Genomic DNA, 24,050 nt, shown 5'->3' on the forward strand with positions numbered 1-24,050 from the left:
ATATATAAATGTATATATTTATATATATATATGCATGTATTTCCTATTGCTGGTTTAGTTCTTTTTTTTTCTGGTATGAGAAAGTGGCCCTAAATGACCATAGTCCCTACTGCCACCACATTACCTTCTCAGCCTGCACCTGTGGCCTCAGGGAGAGTTCCCTCGGACCATTTGACTGAGGAGCAGTAACTCAGGACTAGTTTACAGATGGTTCTGCACAATATGCAGGCACCACCCAAAAGTGGACAGCCATAGCACTATAGCCCCTTTCTAGGACATCCTGGAAGAACAGTGGTGAAGCACTTTGAGCAGTGCACCTGCTTGTTCATTATGTCTGGAAAGAAATGGCCAGAGGCATAAGTCTATACTGATTAATGAGCTATGGCCAAAGGTTTGGCTGGATAGTCAGGGACTTAGAAGGGACATGATTGGAAAATTGGTGACAAGAAACCTAAGATGTAGGTCTCTCTGAATGGGCACAGAAGGTAAAGATATTTGTATCCCATGTGGATGCTCACCAAAGAGTGACCTCCGCAGAGGAGGATTTTTAAATAATCAAGTGGATAGCATGACCTGTTCTGTGGATACAAGTCAGCCTCTTTGCCCAGCCCCCCTTGTCATTGCCCATTGGTTTATGAACACAGCAGCCAGGTGGCAGGGACGGAGGTTATGCATGGGCTGAGTAACACGGACTTCCATCCACCATGGCCAACCTGGCTACAGCCGATGCTGAGTACCTAATCTGCCTGCAGTGGAGACCAAAACTGAGAGGCGGCGCCATTCCCTGGGGTGATCAGCCAGCTACCTCATCGCAGGTTGATTACATTGGACTACTTCCATCATGAAAGGGATAGTGCTTTGCTCTTACTGGAACAGACACTTTGGATGTGGATTTGCTTTCCTTGCATATAATGCTTCTGCCAAAACCACCATCTGTGGATTTCCAGAATGCTTTATCCACCGTCATGGTATTCCACACAGCATTGCTTCTAATGAAAGAACTCACTTCACAGCAAATGAAGTGCAGCAATGGGCCCATGTCCATGGAATTTACTGGTATCACCATGTTACCCCATCATCCTGAAATAGCCGGCTTGATACAAAGGTTGAATAGCCTTTTGAAGATCTAGTTACAACACCAGCTAGGTGACAATACCTTGCAGGACTGTAGCAATGTACTTCAGGAGACTGTATATGTTCTAAATCAGCATTCCAGGTATGGTGCCGTTCCTCCCACAGCTAGGACTCATGCTTCCAGGCATTAAGGAGTGGAAATGGAATGTCACCACTCACTGTTACCCCCAGTGATCCACTAGCACAATTTTTGCTTCCCATCCTTGCAACATTATGCTGTGCTGGCCTGTAAGTCTTTATTCCAAAGGGAAGAATACTTTCTCCAGAAGACACAATGATTCTGTTGAATTGGAAGTTTGGACTGCCAGTTTGGGCTCTTCATATGCCTCTGAATCAACAGACCAAGGAGGGAGTTACTGTACTAGCTGAGGCGATTGATTCTGACTAGCAAGGGGGAAATTGGGATTCTACTACATAATGGAGGTAAAGTATGTCTGGAATATAAGATAGCCCTTAAGGAATCCCTTGGTACTACCATGCCCTGTGATTAAAACCAATGGAAAATTGTAACAACCCAATTTTGGGCAAAACTTCTAACGGCACTTCAAGACACTCAAGAATGAAAGTTTGGGAGCATTGTGCTAGGAAAAGAACTATAACCAGCATTAAGGTGCTTGCTGACGGCAAAGGAAATATGTAATAAGTAGGGGAAGAAGGTAGTTATAAATACCAGCTATGACTATCTGACCAATTGCAGAAATGGGGACTGTAATTATGATTAGTTATTCCTTATTTTATTATAAATATATTTATTTTTGTGTATATGTTTTTTCTTCCCTCTTATCCCCCTTGTATTCTAACATAAAACATATTAATAATAGCTAACTTTAGGGGTGCCTGGGTGGCTCAGTCAGTTAAGTGTCAGCCTTTGGCTCAGGTCATGATCCCGGGGCCCTGGGATCTAGTCCCACGTTGGGCTCCCTGCTCAGCCAGGAGCCTGCTTTTCCCTCTGCTGCTCCCCCTGCTTGTGTGTTCCCTTGCTCTCTGTCACATAAAAAAATCTTAAAAATAATAGCTAACTTTAAATTATTGAAGTTATAGGATTATCAAGGAGAGGAGTGAACATCACCCAGACTTTGCATCCTCTTCTGGGGAAAAGGTTAGCACATTTTCAGTTGTACACAGGATAATTGTATCACGTTAGGTGGAAGTATGACTTGTTATTAATTTGGAAATTAAGTACAGTTTAAGGAGATGCATATGGGTGCTGGGTTGACGAGATGTGGACTAAAATGATCAGTTTCATGTGATAACTTGGCTTGGCTCTAATACCTAGATATTCAACCAAATACTAATCTAGGTGTCACTGTGCAATTATTTTGTATATGTCATTAATATCTACAATCAGTTAACTTTATGTAAAGACTATCTCAGATAATCTGGGTGGACCAAGCTCCAACCAGTTGAAAGGCCTGAGGTTTCCCTGAAGAATTCTACCTGTGAACTGCAGTGTCAGCTCCTTCCTGAGCTTCCAGCCTCACCTTCCTTACAGCCTTCATGAATATTCCAGAATTACCTACCTGTCCCTGACAACTGAGTAAGCCAATTCCTGGTAATAAAGCAGATAGATTAGATAGGTGGATGGATAGATGGATAGATAGATGATAGATAGATAGATAGATAGATAGATAGATAGATAGATAGATAGATAGATAGATCGAACAAATAGCCTTCCTACTGGTTATGTTTCTCTGGTAGAACAGGTAAAAACTACTTAAAAAAAAATTGCATCCCCAAGAGTCAGCTTGTTTTTGACCCAAAAGGGATTACCCAACATATTCATTAGGCATGATCCCCAGAACTCCCAGGCAAATCCCAGGAGTTCAAAAGATTATCCTGATGAAGGCATGAATTGGGCAGGTCAGGGCAGCACCCCTACAAGTGTTCTGTCTTTCAGGGCATGCCTTTGGACATCTTAGTCCATTCATGTTTATTAAACCATATGCAACATGTTGGAATATTGCATAGCCACTTAAAAATACACTTTTTATACACTGAAAGGGAACATAAAATCTCACATCATTAATTGTTTCTAAGGAGGGAAACCCAGTCAGTGCTGGGGGACTGACGTGGAAGGAGAATTTTCATTTTCCTACCTTTGGAATATTGTTTTTGAAGATTTATTTATTTGAGAGAGAGAGAGAGAGAGAGAGAGCAGGGGTGGGGGATGGGCAGAGGGAGAGACAGAATCCCAAGCAGACTCCCTGCTGAGCATGGAGCCCCGTGTCGGGGGCTGAGACCCTGAGATCACGACCTGAGCTGAAACCAAGAGTTGGACGCTTAACCAACTGAGCCACCCAGGAGTCCCTACCTTTGGAATATTGAATCATGTAAATGTATCATCTAGACTAGGGTTTGGCAAACTATGGTCCACATGTCAAATTTGACCCACTGCCTGTTTAAAGTTTTACTGAAACACAACCATGCTTATTGGTTTATATGTTGCTTATGGCAGCTTTCATGCTACAATGGCAGAGTTCAGCAGTTGTACAACCATAAGCATGATGATGTCATATGGCCCACAAAGCCTAAAATACTTACTGTCTGACCCTTTACAGAAAAAAATTGCCCATTCCCATCTAGATTTTAAAAAATAGAAAAGTAGGGGTGCCTGGGTGGCCCAGTCGTTAGGTGTCTGCCTTCGACTCAGGTCATGATCCCAGGGTCCCGGGATCGAGTCCCGCATCGGGCTCCCTGCTCGGCGGGAAGCCTGCTTCTCCCTCTCCCACTCCCCCTCCTTGTGTTCCTGCTCTCACTATCTCTCTTTGTCAAATAAAAAAAATCTTTAAAAAAATAGAAAAGTAAATTGACATTAAAAAAAAAAATAAAAGGTGCCCCAAGAGAATTAAAAACATATACATGAATGTTTATAGCAGCACTATTCACAATAGCCAACAAGTGGAAATAAGCCAAATGTCCCTCAACAGATACATAAACAAAATGTGATATATTCATATGATGGAACATTACTTGGCCAGAAAAAAAGAATGAAGTACTGATAAATGCTACAACACAGTTGAGCCTTGAAAACATTATGATAAGTGAAAGAGACGAGACACAAAGGCCACATTTGTATGATTTCATTTATATGAATGTCCAGAATAGGCAAATTCAAAAAGACAGGAAGTAGATAAGCAGTTTCCACGGGCTAGGGAGAAAGAGGAATGAGGAGTGACTAAAAATGGGTGCAAAGTTTCTTTGGGGAGTGATAAAAACATCATGGAATTAGACAGTGGTGATGGTTGCACAACTCTGAATATGCTAAAAACCACTGAATTGGGGGCGGCTGGGGGGCTCAGTGCAGTCTGCTTCAGATTCTTTCCCCCTCTCCCTCTCCCCACTGGTGCACTCACTCTCCCTCTCTAAAATAAATAAAACCTTAAAAAAAAAAAAACCCAAACACTGAATTGTACACCATCACCAAATACAGGGTATTCCAGAGTTCAGTAGGGGGCTCAGCACCTAGTGATGAATTAGTCCCCTCTACCACCTCAAACTAGAATCAGAACTGGCCTGGGAGTCAGGAGACCAATTTCTACATCCCAGTTGTCCCCAACATCCATGTGACCTTAGTTAAGTTTCTTTCCCTGTCTGGTCATTTCCTTCTCTATAATATGGGTGCATATGGACAGGGAGCAGGGAGGCTGGTGTGACAAGATGTGAGGGGGCATCTGAAGGACCTGACTCCCCAGAATCCTTTATTCTTTCCCCAAGCTTTCTTGTCACAGATCCTAATAATCAGTATCCTCCTCATCACTTTCCAATTTCAAAGCACATTCACGTACATGTCATTTAATCCTCATAACCACCCTTTGGGGTAGATAGGTATTATCCCCATTTTCAGATGAAGAAATTGAGTCTCAGAGAGAACTTGCCCAAGTTCATACAATGGTCAAGTGTTGGAGCTGGGACTCAACCCCAGGTCTTCTGATTCTAGATCCTGGGTTCTACCCACACTACCACACTGTCTTTGCATGCTTAGCCTCTCTCTGGAAACTCAAGAGAGCAATGTCTAGCAGCTTCACCACAAACACTATACACCTTTGGACAAAACAAGAGAAGAGAGGCACAGGGAACTGGGGTCCTCTTTGATCTCTTATGAACCTGTCTATCCCGGTACGGTAGCAGTCTAAGCAGAGGAGTATGCCTCTACAGCAGTGTGGACACCAAGCCCAGGACATCATAAAGATATACATACAGGTACACTTGACCTCTTCAACAGGTGACATAGCACACTCCTTGTTACCAGGGTGGTAAGGAAGCTATACCTTTAGTTCAGGGGAGGCCGAAGAGGTCAGAATTCTGGGATTCTGTTCTCTAAGTCCACAAGATTTATTTACCCCTCTGGTGAGACCTCAAGAAAGGGGCAGCTCCTCAATCCTTAGCATATGGGAGGAGCAAGAAGGGAGGGACAGGGAACTATTCTCCCTGCCCTTGCCAAAGCTGAGCCCAGGAAAGGGAGTATCAGTGGAACCAGGGACTTGCTCCTGAGCTCAGAGAGCTGGGCCTCAACCTCAAGGATTATCAGTGAGACCACTGCTGCCAAACCCAGTTGAGCCCTAATGAGTCACAGTGCCTGGGCTCTAGAAACGCTACCAGCTACATGGGCTTTGGCAAGTCACTTGCCCTCTATGATTCAATTTGCTTCTCCAAAAATGTGGCTAATGACTGTTGGGTCTAGCTCAGAGGGGTGCTTGGAGGTTTCCAGGACATAAACAAACTGAAATGTTTTAAAATATACTTTATGATAAACATATGCTTTCATTCTTCCATAGCTGGCAAGAGGAGTGACCCACTCGCTCCTTCCAGGCAACAGGAAATTACACACAGGTTGGGCAGCAAGAGGGCATCAAGCCAGACAGAGGCTCTTCAGGAAAGGCTGGGCTGCCCTGAGGTAGAGGGGCTGCCCCAGCTCACTTACACTCTTCCTTTTTCATTTGACCAACCAACATTTATCAAGCATTTACTACAGGACAAGTGCTGTTCTGTGTGAAGATAAGGCAGCGAAGGAAAGAGAAAATGGCCCTGTCACAGAGTTTATATTCTAGTTGTGGGAGACCAACAAGTAAACAGCAAACATGTCAAACATTGGCAGGTTCTGTGCTGAATTAAACTGGGTAAGGTTAGTAGTCGTGGTAGGGAGGCGCTATTTCATACAGGGTAACAGGATGTCTGAGTAAAGACATGAAGGAAGTGAGGGGACAGTCTGGGGGACAGCCACACCTTAGGTCTAGGCTAGTGGACACAAATTCTGGAGACACACACATCCATAGCAACAGAGACAACTCCCTACCATGCTGGTCCAGTTTGCTCCCCTTGGATTTATTCTCTACTCTTTTCTGCTCTGTTGCCTCCAGATTGCATCCCTGGGTCAGCCTTGCCATCTGCCTTTCAGTTATGTTTAGCCAAAGGCCCCAGGAGATTGAAGAGGATAAAAGAGAGGTAGGCTATGGACAATCCCACTCTCTTTGCCTGGCCCCAGTTGACAGCGGCTGCATTCCTCTATACCACAATATCCATCTGCCTCCCACAGCTCCTTCTGGAACCCATCCCCAAAAAGCCTTGCAGGATTAGCCTTCCAGATGTGCAGGTGTACCTACCTGCGAAGGGATATGTTGTCCATGGATACCAGCTGGATGGCCTCTCTCACCAGGGCAGGAAGGGGAGTTTGGGCGCTAGAGATACCCGTCACAGACAAAATGTGAACCACGGCCTCACTCCCATCCCTCAGTGCTCCAGCTCTATCAAATTATTCATACCAGCAAAAGCAGGAACAGAATTTGGGGGTTCTAGAGTCCCTTAGGACCTCACTGCCCCAGAGGTAGAACGCTCTCCAAGATCCAGCCCAACTTCCCACCTGAAGGAATTCAATCTACCTACCTCCAACAATCAATAGCTCATTACCCAATTTATTTCCTTGATTATACATTTGTCACTATTGGAAAAAGCTCAATGTGTAGGCCTGCTCTACCTGATTAGACTACGTATGTCATCGAAGCACAGAATTTATCTTGCTCTGTGTGACAGCATCCTAGGCTCAAGCACACAAAACTCAGTACATGTTTTGCATCAGGGGCAACGGAAAGGAGGACAAAGCACCTCTGCTCCCTGACACTTCCACAACCGCTTGGCATCAGGGGTGGGCAGATATTCTTGGAAGTATTGCCCATCTCTTCAGGTGTGTGGGGGCAGGAGCCCCCAAGTGGGACAACCAGGATAATGCAGGAGCCAGAGAATCACTCAGGTTCCAAGCGTTTCCACCTTTCTAAAGATGCCCCACTTCTCCATAGGGTACAGGCCTCAGGGAAGCACAGGAGGAGGAGTAGGAGAGCTACGAGCTCCTTGGCCATAGGAGGGCTTGGCCAAAGGTTCTAAGAAGCTAAGCTCCTCCAGGTCTAAGACAGCAGCTGGAAAACTGCCATCTGGACCTGCGGCTGGTAAACAGGGAAGGCAACATGTGCTATAGCAAAAACCCCAAATGTGGCTCAGCTGGCCATCTCCAACAAGGGACCTAGAAAGCCTTGTGGGTGAGTACTGCTGGCTAATTCTCCCAGTTAAGGGGCCTCAGACTAGACCCTACAAATAAGACCTGATTCAAGCCCATCAGTCTCTCTTTGCCTGATCTCTCTTCAGCCCCCATTCCACTCCACCCTAGATACCCTCTACGCCCACCCATGTGTGGCACCACTGTCACCAGGGCAGCCCTTTGGACTCCCCTCCCCCGCAAAAAACCCAAACAGCTCAGAAGTGCATCAATCGACCTTTAATGTCCAAAAGAGGCATGGATGCAGAGCATAGGAGATGTGGTGGGGTCTCAGCCCCTGCTCCAGAAATGAGGGAGAGATGAACACAAACCAGACATTTCCAACTGGCCACACAAGTCTGGGAAGGCAGGGGGAAACACAGATTTGGACATTCATAAAAAAATAAAACCTAAAACCAAGCACTCAATCTTGTGTGCACTGAAGGGTTTGATATAGGGAACTCACTCACCATCCCAGTAACCACCCTCCTCTGTCAGCATCAAAAAGAAAGCTCGGCACACACTAAAGGCTTGGGGAGGGGGAATTCTCCTGCCTCCCCACCAGCCCCAAGAATGGACTCAGAGGGAAAAAAAAAAGAAAAGAAGAAAGAATGAGCTGGATCCCAACCACCCTCCTCCCACAGTGCCAACCCTACAATGAGAGTTTTAGATGCGATTTACAAGAATCAGCAGCTCAGTCAGCAATGACCCTCCCACCCCCATCCCTGTTTGATCAACAGATAAGATTTCCCCCTGCACTCTCCTTGGAATCTCCTCCCACTAGCGGCCCTGCTCATCTCCTGATACCTGGCTTCACCACTGCAAGACTAATCCCCTCCGAAGTTCCTCCAAAGGTCCTTGCAGCCCTTTATCACTTCCATCCCCACCTCCCATAAGGACTGCAACCACCCACAAAGTCACTTTCCGTCTCCACTAAGAACCAGTTCCAGGGCAGATGGCATCATGGCCATCTCCTCATGGGCTATCTTCCCAAAGCCTTCTGGGGAACAGACAGCCATAGGGCAAGCAGTGTCTGGGCCAGATGGCCTGGGGGGGGGTTTGACAATGGTCTTCACCCCCAAAACAGACACCCCCAGAGGTTTTTAACATAAAGGCCCAATTAGAACTAACCGTGCAGCCTATCTACCCATACACGCTAGAGATTCCACACTGTCCTGCCCCTCCCTCCCCTCTACCCCAAACCAAGACACACACGCACACACACATATACACACATATACACAAAGGAGAATCAAGGGAGACATTGATTTGGTTTGATTGCTAAGACTTAACTAAGGAACTACAGTCACCAGAAATTCCCTTGCCAGCCAACTAACAGGGGCTGCTCTAAGAGAACTCCAGAGGAATGAGAAAACCAAGGGCTAAGCAGGGAGCAGACAGAAGGAGAGAAGAATGAATAGAAGAAAAATCAAGCTAATCCTACCCCCAACATCCTCCTAGCATGAGCTCTGGCAGGAAGAATAGAAGAAGGTAATCCACAAAGACACAGCCCTTACTTTGAAACTCTTCTGACAAAGACAGCAAGACAAGTCTGCTCCCCACTCCCACACACCACAGACAAACACGTCTCAGGGCCCCTCAAAGAATCCACCCCCCACCCCACCCTCTGCCCCAAGCCGTGGAATCACAGTTCAGTGGAATATTCTCCCTGGTACTAGATCAATCCCCCTAGCCTCCTTCCTATCCCTCTCTCCTTGCCAAGCCTTATGCTGCCCCCAGCAGCCTCTCTGGCCCTAGCAAAGCAGCACCCACCACCAGGAGGAGGTGGCTGCACAGTTTGAGTTCCGCCTCCAGAAACCGTCTGCTCTCCCCCTGCCCTCCTAGTCTTACAGGCTTCGTTGAGGGCTTTTTTTTTTTTTTTTTTTTTAAATGTAGGGAGAGAAAGAGAAGAGGGAGGGGTGGGAGAGATTTCCTAGTGCAATACAACCCAAGAAAAGATTTTAAAGTCTTGAAAAATAAACATAAAGCAGCCTTCTTCCCCAGGCAACTAAACAGAAAGAAGTTTGGTTTTGTTTACTGCGACATACACATGAAATCGAGTATACAGTCCATGCAGTAGCACAGCCATTGGAGAGGACATCCTGATGCTGGCCCCGGTGCAAAACAGTCCCAGCAACGCCGCCTGCCTGCCATCGCTGCCGCCGCCACGGACACCTCCACTGCGGCCTCCTAGCCGGACTTGAACAGGAGGATTGCAACTTGACCCAAGTAAAAATAGATGAAGTGCTTTGTCTCGTGTGTAACATAGCTGCCAAAATTTCGGCCCACGATACAGTGCCAGGTAGGGTTATATTTCTTGTCAAATTCCTAAAAGAAGAATAAAAGGGAGAGAAGAAAGGTGATTAGGACAGCTGGAGGATGAGAAATCGGAAGAGGAATCGGATTAATTTAGTCATCACCCCTCACCCCACCCCTAGCCCACGGCCTCAGCTCCCCAAACCTCAGGAGCTCAGGTTAAGGCTGGCTAGGACAGTCCTTCCTTCATTAATAATGGAACACTGCAAAGGCTCTATTATTTCTCTCTAGCACTTTACACCCCGATCATCTCTCCTCCTCCTCCTCCTCCTCCTAGCTACCCTACTCCGTAGTCCACCCTGTGATTCTTTAGCAAAGGAGTCAGGAAAGCCCAGGGCATGAGAGACCACTCCAGTGTCACACAGCATGAGGAAAGCAGAGGAGAGCCTCCCTGACTTGCCACCTGCTGCCTCCCACATTACTAAACCAGCATTTCCAAATGCCACAAACCCAGACCCTAGAGCCAAACGTCAGGAGTACCAGGAAGCAGTTCTTTGTAAGTCAACATTAAAGGCACTCCTGTGTGCCAGGTACTGTGTGGGCTGTAAGCAGCAGAACAAGGACATCGGCCATGAGATCAAGGCAATTCCCTCACTTCTCTCAGGGGCACAAGTTCAGCATCAAAGCAACCTAGGAAATCCTTATGACCTAATCAGACAGGCAGTTCCCAGTCACTCCATAGATCCAGCAGGAAACAGATGGCTCAGGAGATGCACCCCGCCATGCAAGAGACCTCCACCATGGACCCAGCAAAGCTTCCAACCCTGGGACTGTCCCCCAGGTTCTTAACTTACAACTTGTTTGGCCTCCTCACTGCCCCCTACACCAAGGGACTCCAAGAGGTATTAGGGAACAGTGGAAAGGGGATGGGTCACCACATCCAGCCCTAATGCAGACTCTGTAATATAGGAGAGCCCTAGTCACTTCCCTGGTTCTCATTTTCCCCATCAGCAAAACAAAGAAGCTAGGCCAGATATAATCTAAGGATTCTCCTGACTCAGAGTCCATGATTCTGGATCCTCCTCCCTGTACAGGACAGATAAGGCATCACTCAGCCAGGAGCCGGCACCCCGAGCTGGCTCTTCACCCACTGGCTCCTTATACAGATAGTCTCTCAGGACTCGAGTTTCCTCTTCTCATCCCACCCTGCCTAAGTAGGAAAGCAGAAGTCTGTAAAACTTAAGGATGCCCTACCACCTCTATGGACCAGGAAACCACTACACTTAGGCATCTCTTTTGGGATACTAGGGCTGAAAACATCAAAGACTGGGATTATGACACTAGCAGACATGGATTCTGACTGGGAATCAGAGGCCCTGGTACCACTTCTCACTTCTAGCTCAGCGGCTTCCTGTGTTAACCACATTCATTCACCCATTTGCTCAGGAATTTTTCAGGGACTAAACCTATTACCCCAATATTGCTCATCCATTTTTAGCAAATTATATATTCAAGCCCACCCTTTTCTTAAGAAGGTGAGGAGAAGGAGATGATATAGTACCTGAATCCTTTTCAAGAGAAAGAAAACTTCCTATATGATAGGATTATAGGGATACCCCACTTTAAATGATGCAGTTCCTTGAAAAATTTGTATATGATCTTATATTAGCTATTCAATTATCCTTGATCTATATTTTGAATAGTTCTGAACTGAGCCAGTTACATTTGATCCTAAGCTTCTCTCCCCAATGCTTTGCAGTCACATAATTATCTATAAACACACATACACACACACACACACACCACACCACACACATAAGCACACCTCAGCAGAGTTCCTATTAAGAACTCCAAAGGTGAATGCTTTGGCAAGAATCATTCCCTAATTTGTCTGCTTTGTAAGCTCGTGGGTTTTGTTTGCATGGACTATACCTGCTTTCCTAAGCCCTCAGTTCAGATCTCCCTGGGGCACAGCTCAGATGCCCATCCCTACCCCTAGCCAATAGCCACAGCATTCTTGGTGCACCTTCTTGATATAGGCAGCAATGTCCTTCTCTATGTTGTACTTCTCCATAGCCTGCGTGGCGCAGTCAACGGCATCCTGTTGCATGTCCTCAGACATGTCTGCGTTCTTGATCACTGCCTTCCGGTCAGACATCGTGACACTGCAGAAGAAGCAGAGAGGTCAAACTGACAACCCCATGCTCTAAGCAATGAACGTTAGCAGCTGAGGGTGGAGCCTCAGTGGGGGAACAGAGTACAGAAGGTGATGACAACAGAAAACACAGACATGAGGCATTATTAGAAGAGGGAGGTCCTAAGCTTTTAGCAAAGACCTGGTCCCCAAACCTGAGAAATACAAGGTAGATAAGAAAAAAAGACATAATAAGCCATCAATTTTTATCACTTGTAAAACAAGGCTTTTCCAACTCTAAATTTATCTCTGATATTTTAAATAGCACCAATTGCCAAGATATTACAATATATCACCTACTAGCTGTGTCCTTGGGCAAGTTACCCTTTGTGCTTTCATACCATCATCTTGAAATGGAGACCTCAGGGTTACTGAGGGCAAACCAGGTGGCATTAACACCTGAACACCACAAGCCCTTGATTTAATGACCATTATTGCATCATTGGTAACACAGTGGAAAGAAGATGGACTAGAATCAGTAGGCCTGACTTCTGGTCCTGACTATGAACTCTTGTAGTCTTGGACAAGTCACTCAGCCTTACTGCATTCATTACTTCCATTTTAGCAATGAAGATAGCTCTCTATCAGGGGTTGTTGTAAGGATTAAGGCTCTATGAGAACATCTGCAAACAAGGAGTGTACACTGGGGTCTGTTGGCCAGATTCAGCCCACCACCTGTTTCTGTAAAGTTTTACAGAACAGTCAACAATGGCAGAGTTGAGTAGCTGCAAGACAATGCAAGGCCTGTAAAGCCTAAAATATTTACTATCTGGCCTTTCACAGAAAAAGGTTGTCAATGCCCAGCAGTGACAGAGATAACAAAAGGTGAGGAATTATTTTAACAGCCCCGTTTCCTATCCCTGCTATCTAAGCCTTGGCATTCACATCCTACAGCAACCAGAATTCTGGGGTAGACCTCGCATGGTCCGTTCCTGGGATGACAGGAATCCCAAGAAGGCTGGTCAGAACCTGCCTGGCAGTCTATAGCATGTGAGTGCTTTGCGCGAACAGAAGAGATGAGCTGCAAAAACCAATCCTCTGTCCTTGACCACAGTCCCATCACACTGATCCCCCATACCCCCCCCCCAAAAGAGGACTCTGTCACCCAGCCCAGTAGACAAAAGATGTCGTCATTCCAGCCCTGTCGGATATTAAGGCTACACAGGAGGCCTCCCTGCTCAAGGAGAGATCCCTGGTATCATTCCAGGCCACCCTGATCTCTGCGTCCACACTAGCCTGTGTGCTGGGTGGACTGAAAGGGAAGCAGAACTCATGATTACTCCTTTAGCCTGCACCAGATGCAAAGGAAGCATACATGCCAGCTGCCAGCCACACAGCCCTTGACCGCACCCAAGGCACCTGAAACTAAACGGCGGGTTCTATTTCAGCAGAGACTGGAAGAGGAAAGGGTTAGCGGACCAGCAAAATCCGACCCCACACCCTTGGAGGAAAAGTCAGAGCTTCAAGGAGTATGTGAGCACCAGCAGGTGCTGAGGAAAAGGTCAGGAGAACCCTGTTCAAGGCCTGACTAGCTAGCTACGTGACCTTGGGCAAAGCAACATTCTTCATTTTAAAAACCCATGGCTGAAATAAGATAAACGGGGAAACTTCAATGAGTTTGAACAGACATACAACAGCAAAAGAGGAAGAATGTTCTGATTATTACAAGGCTCTTCGTATTTGAAGAAAACTAGTGTCACCTGGTGGCCTATTCCAGGTTACCACTCAGAAGGGGGCACTGTTTACAAACGCAAGGGTGGGGGTGGGGCCCGGTTAGAGACTGTGAAGTTAAAGCATGAAATTGGCACCGGTTTTCCCAGCAAGCTCACCTGCTCCACCGCCTCATCCCCAAAGTCCAAAGGAACAACTTTGTCACAGTAACTAAAAGCCACCTTACTCTCTAGTAGCAGAGAGCCTGAGGTTACATAACATCGGTCTTGTGACTACAATGCTACGATTCTTCACCCCTGGCCCCCCAGGCGTCTGAGGGGTGAGGCCTAGCCCCAACCTGCCCTGTCCAAGGTGCCAGTGAGAAAAGGATAAGGTGGTGCCCGGCCTACCCACCTCCCTCCTGGGACAAAAAAGCAAGGAACCTGGGCCTCCGGCAGAAAGATGACCAGAAGGCCCCAGGCCAGCTCCTCAGTTAAAAGCCAGGGGCTCTTTGGAAAAGCGAAGAGGGCACTCCAGGACAGCTCTCCATCCCCTATCCCCGGTTTTGCGACAGGAAAGGCCAAGTCTCCGAAAGACCTGGACCACCCTCCCCAGCCCCCAACACACACAAATGCTGGTGCGCCCTCCCCTGAGATCTCCAAGGGGGCTTATCCCTCCACCATGGCATCCTCCGCAGAGCTGCGGCCCCCAAAGGCCAGCACCTCGGGCATGAGAAAGCATCCTCCCCCCAACCTCCGCCCCGGCCGGTCAGCCGCCCTCCCCCGCCGGGCCTGGAGCAGCGCCGGAGTGACTGGGCGTCCTCGCTGCAGGAAGGACGCCCCAGAGGGTGGCGGCGGCAGGAGGCGCCGCGTCACGCCCGAGCCCTCTCCACCCCCTCTCCCTCGGCCCCGAACACCAGAAGCCTCCACGCAGCGCAGGGAGACTCCCGGCAGTGCGGGGCGGGGGGGGGGGGGGGCGCGGGGAGGAGGCGGGGAGCCGCACCTCCGCAGCCCGGGGCCTCCGGCCGCGCCCGAGGGTCGCGAGGGCACAGGGTGGCGCAGCCCTGGGAAGGAGGGGCGCCGAGGGCGTCACGCCGAGGCCAGCTCTGCTCCGGGCCTCGGGGCTGGGCCCCGCGCGTGGGGCTGCACGCGACGGACGCGGGCCGCCGCCCGGGGGACGCCCCCACCGACCGCTCACCTTCACGGAGGCTAGTCCGCGCGGGGCCCCGGGGGAGCAGCGATGGCCTGAGGCAGGGCGCGGGCAGGGGCGGTGTCCCCTCGGCTCCTCCTGCAGCAGCAGCAGCCGCCGCCGCGGTCTCCGGCTCCCGCGGCCCCGGGCCGATCGCTCGCCGCCGCCGTCCGCCCTTCGAGCTTCCCCGGCCGCCCGCGCTCCGCCTCGCGCCCGCCGGCCCGCCCGCCTGCTCCTCGCTGGCGCCTCGCTGCTCCGCTCCGCTCTGCCGCTGAGCACGGCCGACGCGCGGCCCCCGCTGAAATAGCGCCCCGCCCCCGCCCCCCCGCCGCGCGCGCCGCCGTCCGCGCTCCCCATTGGCTGCGCCCGCCCGGCCCCGCACTGCGGGCTTCTCCCCGCGCCGCTCTCGCCCCACATCTTGTTTCCTCCCACAATGCCTCGGGGCGGAGGGAGGGGGAGCGGGGAAGGGTGGGGGGAGGGAGATGGGGCCTTAAGAAGAGAAAGAAGAATGCAGACCCCTCCACCCAGGGCTAGGAGGCAGGCCTAAAAAGGAATAAGGAGGCGAGGCTTAGAGAGAGGGAGGGGTGTAAAGACCCCAATGCCAAGAAGAATAAAGGGAGAGGGAGAGAGGGATGGAGATTTCAGACCCTGGGAGCAGATGGGGAAGGGGTAGAGATCCTAACCTGAGGAAGAGGAAGGGAAAGGAGGTGAAGTCATCAGCCTCAGAGGGAAAGACAGGACACCCCTTCCCTCCCCCCAGATCTGTAGGAAGGAGAGGAACAGCCAGCTCTACGGAGAGGTAAAGGCATAAACAGCCCCAGGGCTCCCCTTCCCTTAAATTCAGGAAAAGTCCCTTCCCCACAGCAGCTCAGCCTTTGTTCCCGAGTCTCAAGGCCACAGGACCTCAACTCCCAGCTGGAGCCCCAGCTGCTGTTTATCATCAAGAGCAATATGGACGCAGACCCTAAGCCCAGTTGTGAGAAGGGAGGTTGGTCTTTGGCACGCAGGCTCCTGGGGTAGAGGTGAGAGGAAGCCATTTCTGGTCGGTCAAGACCTGACGGGGAGTGCATAGAACCCCCGAGAGGAGCGAACCGTAGTCTGGCAGAGCTGTGAGGAAACTTAAAAGTCAGCCCATCCATATTCCTCACCTTATAGAGGAGAGAACCAAAGCACAGAGGGGGCAGAGCCCTCCCCAGATCACCACAGGTCAGGCCTGGTTCTGGGCTTCTAGGCTGAAAAGTGGTGCTTCTAGGCAGCGGCCCCTCTGGTGGCTGAAGAGGCTCTCTGTGGGAGTGTGTGTAAATGCCTGTGAACTTTGGGAGAGAGGGCCTGCCCTCCACTCTACCCCACACGCCTCCAGAGAACAGGATAAGTCTGCCTTTATCTTCCCCTCTGTTTCACAAAGGAATTGTCTACCTAAGGGGGTGGTGAGATTCTTTATAGGGAGCCACGCATTTGGGCCACACAGTGAGGATTAAGAAGCTCCCCTTCCCATCATTTTCCCTTCACTGCCCCAAACTTTGGTCAGGAAGTCGGACTTGCTCTGGCCGTGGTCTGCTCTGGTGTGGAGCATTATGATTTAATATTCATTATGTGTCAGGGGAAACCTGGAAAATCATGCCCTCCCACTTCTGCTTTCCACAGCTCTGTCATCTCCCAGCCTCAGTTGGCATTCCAGAGAAACAGACAAGGCCTGATGTATCCCCTCACACCCAGGGTATTCTGATGTCAGCCTCTGTGTGAATGAATGGGGGGCGGGGCACATGTGGGTAAGAGGGAGGAGATGAAGGATACTTGATCGCCTTAAGGCTTGTGCAGAGCTGATTTCATGGACTACTGGGAAGAGAACTTGTACCCTCTTTCTCCAGTGGTCATTAGCTTCCAGCCCCTTCTATGGCCTGAAGGTCAGAACTGCCATGTATGGTTGTGCAGGTTGTTCACTATACAATGACATTCAGCCTAAAGAGCAAGTGGGGGCTAAAATATAGCTTGCACTTCACTTGCTAAGCTGTGTGCCCTGGTACAGGCCAGTGTTCACCCCAAAAGATGCATACTTTTTTTTCAAGTGTCCATGAAGGTGACTGAACTAGTGGTGGCCCTTCCAAGGCCATACTGCTGGCATATAAATCCTCCCTCTCCCTGGCCCCATTGCCTAGAGTAGCAAGTATTTGGTCATTTCCAGTCCTGGGAGATGGTGGGGTGGACACCAGAGAACTTCAACTCACAGGAGTCAGAACGAAGGCTTTGACTTTTAAGAAATGTGGGTATCGGGTGCCTGGGTGGCTCAGTTGGTTAAGCGACTGCTTTCGGCTCAGGTCATGATCCTGGAGTCCCTGGATCGAGTCCCGCATCGGGCTCCCTGCTTGGCAGGGAGCCTGCTTCTCCCTCTGACCCTCCCCCCTCTCATGTGCTCTCTCTCTCATTCTATCTGTCTCAAATAAATAAATAAAATCTTAAAAAAAAAAAAAATGTGGGTATCAGCGTGTGTGTGAAATATGTGTGAGAAAGACTTAAGGCTCTGAGATGTCAGGAAGACTTGCTAATAATAGTATGGTTTATAGATAATAATTAATATTTATAGAGCCCTCACTCTGTGCCGGGCTCTAGTCTAATTGTTTTCAATGCATTGTTGCATTTAAATCTGGAACAATCGCAGTGAATAAGTATTACTATCTTCCTGTTCAGATGTGGAACCTGCCTCTTAGAGAAGTTCAGTAACTTGCCCAGGATTACCTTGCTTTTGTCAATGCAGGCGTCAGCCCCAGGCTCTCTGTGCCCCGGGCCTCTACTCTTTGCCCATTCCTCTAGATCCCACCTCCTAACAGAGAAAGGAAAAAAGTGTAAACCGGGGGGTTGGCTGTCTACCTGAATGATACCAGCATCTTGTAAACTTACCTGATTCTGAAGCCCTTTTTGATCCAAACATTTATTAACCTCTCCAGGAACTACTATTCCACAGGACACAGTTAGGGAAACGTGCTATAGTAATTACGGCTATTTATGTGAAATGCTTACTGTTTAGGGTAATCACTCTGCAATGTAATAACTGCTGTCATTACTCTGTCGGCTTAACTTGGCAGACCTTTTTATATGAAGCCACTACACCCCCGTGATTGCCCAGTTATCTGTTGCCCAGATGGCAGACCCATGTCTTCAGATTTAAAAATCAGAGGAAGGGGCGCCTGGGTGGCTCAGTCGGTTAGGCGACTGCCTTCGGCTCAGGTCATGATCCCGGAGTCCTGGGATCGAGTCTCGCATCGGGCTCCCAGCTCAGCAGGGAGTCTGCTTCTCCCTCTGACCCTCCTCCCTCTCATGCTCTCTGTCTCTCATTCTCTCTCTCTCAAATAAATAAATAAAATCTTAAAAAATAAATAAATAAAATAAAATAAAAATCAGAGGAAACTTTCGTTCTTGTCTTCTCTGCAGGCTCCTTACCCTCCCCCTCCTTCTTTAAACTGAGAGTTCCCCCAAGGCACTGTGCTTTGGTGACTGTTCAACTTGAGTAGTTTCATCCACATTCATGGTTTTTTACCATAATCTGAGTCCTGATGGCTCCCCCTAATTCTCAGCACTCTTTACTGTGGGTGTCCCACAGACTCCTCAGACTCTTCAGGTACATGTGTATAAAGCCTGGTCATTGGGAGCATTGGTCCTGGGGCCAGAATGCCTGGATTTGAACCTCTTTCCACCACTCTACCAGCTGTGCAGAACTGGTCAAGCTATTCATCATCTCAAAATTTCATTTTCCTCATGTATAAATCAAGAATAATACCTATTTCATAGTTATGAGAAGATGCATTAAAAACTCTTGGCATGATGCCTGGTCCACAGAAGTGATTAATAAACGTTAGCTATCATCAACATTTCTTTTCCAGACTTGTTTCCCTTCCTTGTATTTCTTACCTCAGTTCATGGCCCCATTATCCACCCAGGGACCAAGTCAAAAACCTGTGAACCCCCTCACCCACCCCATGTCTGTCATCACTCAGCTCTTGACTATTTTTCCAGCCCCCATCCGCTTTCATTGTGAATACCCTGCATGGGGAACTCATCATCTCTTCTAGTTGGTTCCCGGCCTGCAATCCTGGCGGCTCCTCCCCAGTCCACACAGGGAGATCTATCTAAAATGCAAATCTCCCAGGCACTTCCCTCTTCTCTGCTCAGAAAAAAAAGACTGCTCTTTCCCATAACTTACCTCCCCCATCTCACCCTCCACATCTCCCCACCCCACCTTCTCTCCCCACACTTCCCATCTCCCTGTTTGTGCTCTAGTAACACCAGCTACTGCCTGTGGTTTCCCCACACCCAGATTCCACACCTTTGTTCATGTGGTTCCCTTGCCTGTGTGGTTTGTGGCTTTCTTTGCTGGCTGACTCCTTGGTTTGAGTGTCCTCTCTGAAGCCTGCCTGAATCCCAGGTGTTCATCACTAACCACCTTCTAGTAAACTTGTGAGGCTTAAGTTTGTCTGTACTTCCTTGCAGACAGGGATTACATCTTATTTATGTGTGGGCTGTAGAACCTAGCACAGTTCTCGGAACATGGGAAGTTCTCTGTCAGTATTGGTTGTCAGGGTAGGACCTGTGGGACTCCCACAGTGGAGAGGTCAGGACTTAAGGGGTCACCAGGGCCCACATGATGATAAAAACCATGAATGTGGATGAAACTACTGCATGGATGAAAAATATGAATTAGAACACTTCATCCCTTCCTCCACCCAAAGAACCGCGTTAGGGTTCTCCTGTCCCTTTCTCTAGAACCAGCAACACCTGCTATTTACACTGGGGCCTTCCTGCCCAGAACAAGTTGCTAGCTAAGGTAAATCATTGTCAGTGCTGGGAACGCCCAGGCCTGACTTGTGAATGGTTTTCCTCCTTATACTACCTGCTGGGTAGTTGGCTGATAATCCTGACCCTTACAGGTAAAGACAATCAAAGGCTCTCCACCCCAGTTGACTGGGTCACCCAGAAGAAAGCATGGCAATGACAAAAGTCATTTCACCAAGCCCTTCAGCTGTTGGCTTGCTTCAAAGACTCCAAAAAGATGGAGAAGGGTGGAAATATACCTGTGTCATATACCCTGACACTTGGTGAATGCAAACCCTGGTGCCAGTCCCCTCTGCCAAGTCCCCAGTGGGGGGAAAAAAAAAAAGGAAGAAAGCAATATGACAAGAACTACTGGAATCTGTCCCAATTCCTCACTGATTTCTTGAGTGGCCTTACAAAACATACTTTCCTAGGCAAACATTTACCAAGCCCTAAATATCACCCTTCCTCCTTCCCAAGTGCCCTGAAACCTGGAGGAGCCAGTCAAGGTCAACAATGTGCCTGAGAACTAGTGAGATGAGTCAGAGAAGTCCTGAGCCCAGTTTGGCTCTGGTCAAATCATTTCATTTATCAGAATCTGGATTTCTTCATCTAGAAAATGTAGGACTGGATAATCGATAAGATCCCTATCAGCCCCCAAATCTATGATTCTCTGATTTCAATACCCCATCACAAATGATACTTTCCCTGTGGGTCAGGGAAATTTCTCTACCTGTAGCCAAGATTAAATGCCCTCTTTTCTGATCCTTCTCTCTGATCCACTTAGAATTCAGAGAGCATTTCTCTGCACTCCCATCATCCAACAAAGTTGGGATATCATTCTGTTCAGCTGTGTATTCCTCTCAACTAACAAAGTGCCTTGACATAGTTAAGATTCAATGAATGTTTGAGTTTCAATTAAAATATTAAAGCAAGTGGTCATCAAGAAAGAACCAAAGAGAAGATGTTCCAATGCAAATAGGGGTTTCTAGATCATGACTCCCCCTAATTTAAGAGTCCTCTTCCTTCACTGTCTGCACAATCCTGAGGAACCCTGCCTCTGCCATAGAAGAACCAAGACAATAATATAGAATTTTTCAGTCCTTGTCCAAAAGATCAAGTTAGGGTTCTTGGGTGCAGGAAACATCTGAAGAAAAAAACAGTACCAGAATAGCTCCCCCTGACTCCAGGGAACAGGAACCATGGAATGGTTTCCTCAGGGCATCCCAGTGGGGCAAATCACTGGCATTTTCCTTGAGTCACCCAACTATCGATTCAAATTCCCAAAAAAGGGCATCTGACTGGACAGACTGGGTCACAGGTCCACTTTTTTGGCCATGGGAAGTGAAGAGCAGCCTGAGAGACCTAAGATCAAGGGGGGAATATCTGACAGAAGGAAAATCCACATGAAGTTACAAGAAGCAAGAGAGTGGGTGCTGGGCAGGCAGAAACACAGATGTCTACTCTTGGAGAGCCTCCAGAGTGGGAGGCGAGATTATTTATGAGGGAGATCCTTGTCCCCACTGGCATAAAAACAAACACTAAGCTCTCTCACCCTCAGTCCAACAGAGTGAGGTGGGGAATGGTGAAGGGGGGTCCTAATAAATGAGGTCTGTACAACTTTGCCTTCCTCTCTGAGAATAATTTTGAAGAAAAACTTTGCCTTGTTTGACATATTGCAGTATATTCCAGTTGGCAAAAACTTAAAAAAAAAATCTTCTCGCTAGGAAATGGAGGCCCACCTTACATTTCAACGTAATAAGTTCTATTTTTACATATATAGCAGCTTTATTGAGATATAGTTCCCATACCATAAAATCCACCTTTCTAAAGTTCACGATTCAGTGGTTTTTAATATTCACAGAGCTGTGCAACCATCACCACTGTCTAAATTTAGAACATTTTCACCACTCCAAAAAGAAACCCTGTATTCATTGGCAGTCACTCCCCCATTTCCCCCCTAATTCCCACTAATCTACTTTCTGTTTCTATAGATCTGCCTATTGTGGACATTTCGTAGAAATTGAATCATAAAATATATGGTCTTTTATGACTCTTTTAGTTCAATTAGTGTAATATTTTCCAATGTCATCCATGTTATTGCATGAATTTGTACTTCATTCCTTTTTATGGCTGGTTAATGTTCCACCGTATAAGCACACCACATTTTGATTTTCCATTCATCAGTTGATGGACATTTGGGTTGTTTCCTGTTAGAGATAATGCCTTTATAGGCATTCTTGCACAGGTTTTTGTGTGGATATATGCCTCCAGTTCTCTTGGATATATACCCAGGTGTGGAATTGCTGGGTTTTGTAATAACTCTATGCTCAACCTTTTGAGGAGCGGTCAGACTATTTTCTAAAACAGCTGTCTCATTTTACATTCCTACCAGCACCATATGAGGGTTGTGATTTCTCCACATTCTCACCAACACCTGTTATTGTCTTCTATATTGTAGCTATCTAGTGGGATGAAACAATACCCAACTGTAGCTTTCATTTGTGTTTCCTTAGCGGTTAATGACCTTGAGCATCTTTTCATGTAATTGGCAGTGTGTATGTTTTCTTTGGAGAAATGTCTGTTCAGATCTTTTCCCCTTTTTTAAATTAGGTTGTCTTTTTTTTTTTAAGATTGTATTTTTTATTTGCCAGGGAGAATGAGAGAGAGAAGAGAGAGCACAGGCAGGGGGAGCGGCAGGCAGAGGGAGAAGCAGGCTCCCTGCTCAGCAGGGAGCCTGATGTGGGGCTCGATCCCAGGACTCTGGTATCATGACCTGAGCCAAAGGCAGATGCTTAACCGCCTGAGCCACCCAGGCATCCCAGTTATTTGTCTTTTTATTATTGAGTTGTAAGAGTTCTTTATAGACCCTAGACACTAGACCCTCACCAGAGATATGGCTTACAATTTTTTTCCATTCTGTGGATTGTATTTTCATTTTCTTGATGGTGACCTTTGAGGCCCAAAAGTTTTTAATTTTGATGAAGACCAATTTGTCAAATTTTTTGTCCCTTGTGCTTGTGCTGTCATTCCAAGAAATGATTGCCTAATCCAAGATCACAAAGATTTACTTCTATATTTTCTTCTAAGAATTTAACTTTTCTAAATGAACCTTTTTGAGTCAATTTTTCTGTATGGTGTGAGGTAGGGTCTAACTTCATTGTTTTTCTTATGGATAGCCAATTGTCCCACATCTTTAGCTGAAAAGGCTATTCTTTCACCACCAAATTGTCTTGACACCCTTATAAGATCAATTGACCATAAATATGTTTCTTTTTGGACTGCCAGTTCTATTCCATTGATCTGTCTATCCTTATGCCAGTACAACACGAACTGTCTTCATTACTATAGCTTAATAAGGTATGAAATCTGGAAGTGTGAGTCCTCCAAATTTGCTCTTCTTTTTCAAGATTCTTTGTCTAATCTGGGTCCCTTGCATTTCCATATGACTTTTAGGACCAGCTTCCCAATTTCTGTAAAAAAAAAAAAAAGCTAGCTGTGGGACACCTGGTTGGCTCAGTCAGTTAAGCGTCTGACTTCGGCTCAGGTCATGATCTTGGGGTCCTGGGGTCTCAGCGGGAAGTCTGCTTGCCCTCTCCCTCTGCCCCTCCCCCCCTTGTGTGTGTGCTCTCTCTCTCTCAAATAAATAAAATCTTAAGATGCCATTTGCAACGACGTGGATGGAACTGGAGGGTATTATGCTGAGTGAAATAAGTCAAACAGAGAAAGACATGTATCATATGACCTCACTGATATGAGGAATTCTTAATCTCAGGAAACAAACTGAGGGTTACTGGAGTGGGGGGTGGGGTGGGAGGGATGGGGTGACTGGGTGATAGACACTGGGGAGGGTATGTGCTCTGGTAAGCGCTGTGAATTGTGCAAGACTGTTGAATCTCAGATCTGTACCTCTGAAACAAATAATGCAATATATGTTAAGGAAAAAAAAAGAAGAAGAAGAAGAAGGTAGCAGGAGGGGAAGAATGAAGGGGGAAATTGGAGGGGTAGACGAACTATGAGAGATGATGGACTCGGGGAAACAAACTGAGGGTTCTAGAGGGGAGGGGAGTGGGAGGATGGGTTAGCCTGGTGATGGGTATTGAGGAGGGCACGTTCTGCATGGAGCACTGGCTGTTATGCACAAACAATGAATCATGGAACACTACATCTAAAACCAATGATGTAATGTATGGGGATTAACATAACAAAAAAAATCTTCAAAAAATAAAAAATAAACGCATGGTGTCAGCCACAAAAATAAATAAATAAATAAATAAATAAATAAATAAATAAATAAATAAA

General features: G+C 47.5%; 1 protein-coding gene across 1 annotated transcript; it reads right to left on the bottom strand.

The window, feature by feature from the left end:
• Positions 1–4,199: 4,199 nt before the first annotated feature.
• Positions 4,200–15,207, bottom strand: DYNLL2 (dynein light chain LC8-type 2). Its single transcript, XM_035026755.1, has 3 exons — positions 14,955–15,207; positions 11,940–12,078; positions 4,200–9,985 (listed from the first exon to the last, which is right to left on the bottom strand). Exons 2-3 carry the CDS (start codon positions 12,069–12,071, stop codon positions 9,848–9,850), a joined length of 270 nt encoding a protein of 89 aa, XP_034882646.1. The 5' UTR covers positions 12,072–12,078; positions 14,955–15,207; the 3' UTR covers positions 4,200–9,847.
• Positions 15,208–24,050: the final 8,843 nt, after the last annotated feature.

Source organism: Mirounga leonina, unplaced genomic scaffold (assembly GCF_011800145.1).
Source record: "Mirounga leonina isolate KUSES-001 unplaced genomic scaffold, KU_Mleo_1.0 Mir_200, whole genome shotgun sequence".
Taxonomy (NCBI): domain Eukaryota; kingdom Metazoa; phylum Chordata; class Mammalia; order Carnivora; family Phocidae; genus Mirounga; species Mirounga leonina.

What these genes read in the sequence shown, in the direction of transcription:
- DYNLL2 (XM_035026755.1), bottom strand. Translation starts at nt 12,071, where the DNA reads ATGTCTGACCGGAAGGCAGTGATCAAGAACGCAGACATGTCTGAGGAC. An exon ending in TTGCTGCCTATATCAAGAAG is followed by an intron (nt 9,986 to 11,939) that starts GTGCACCAAGAA and finishes TTCTTCTTTTAG; the next exon opens with GAATTTGACAAGAAATATAA.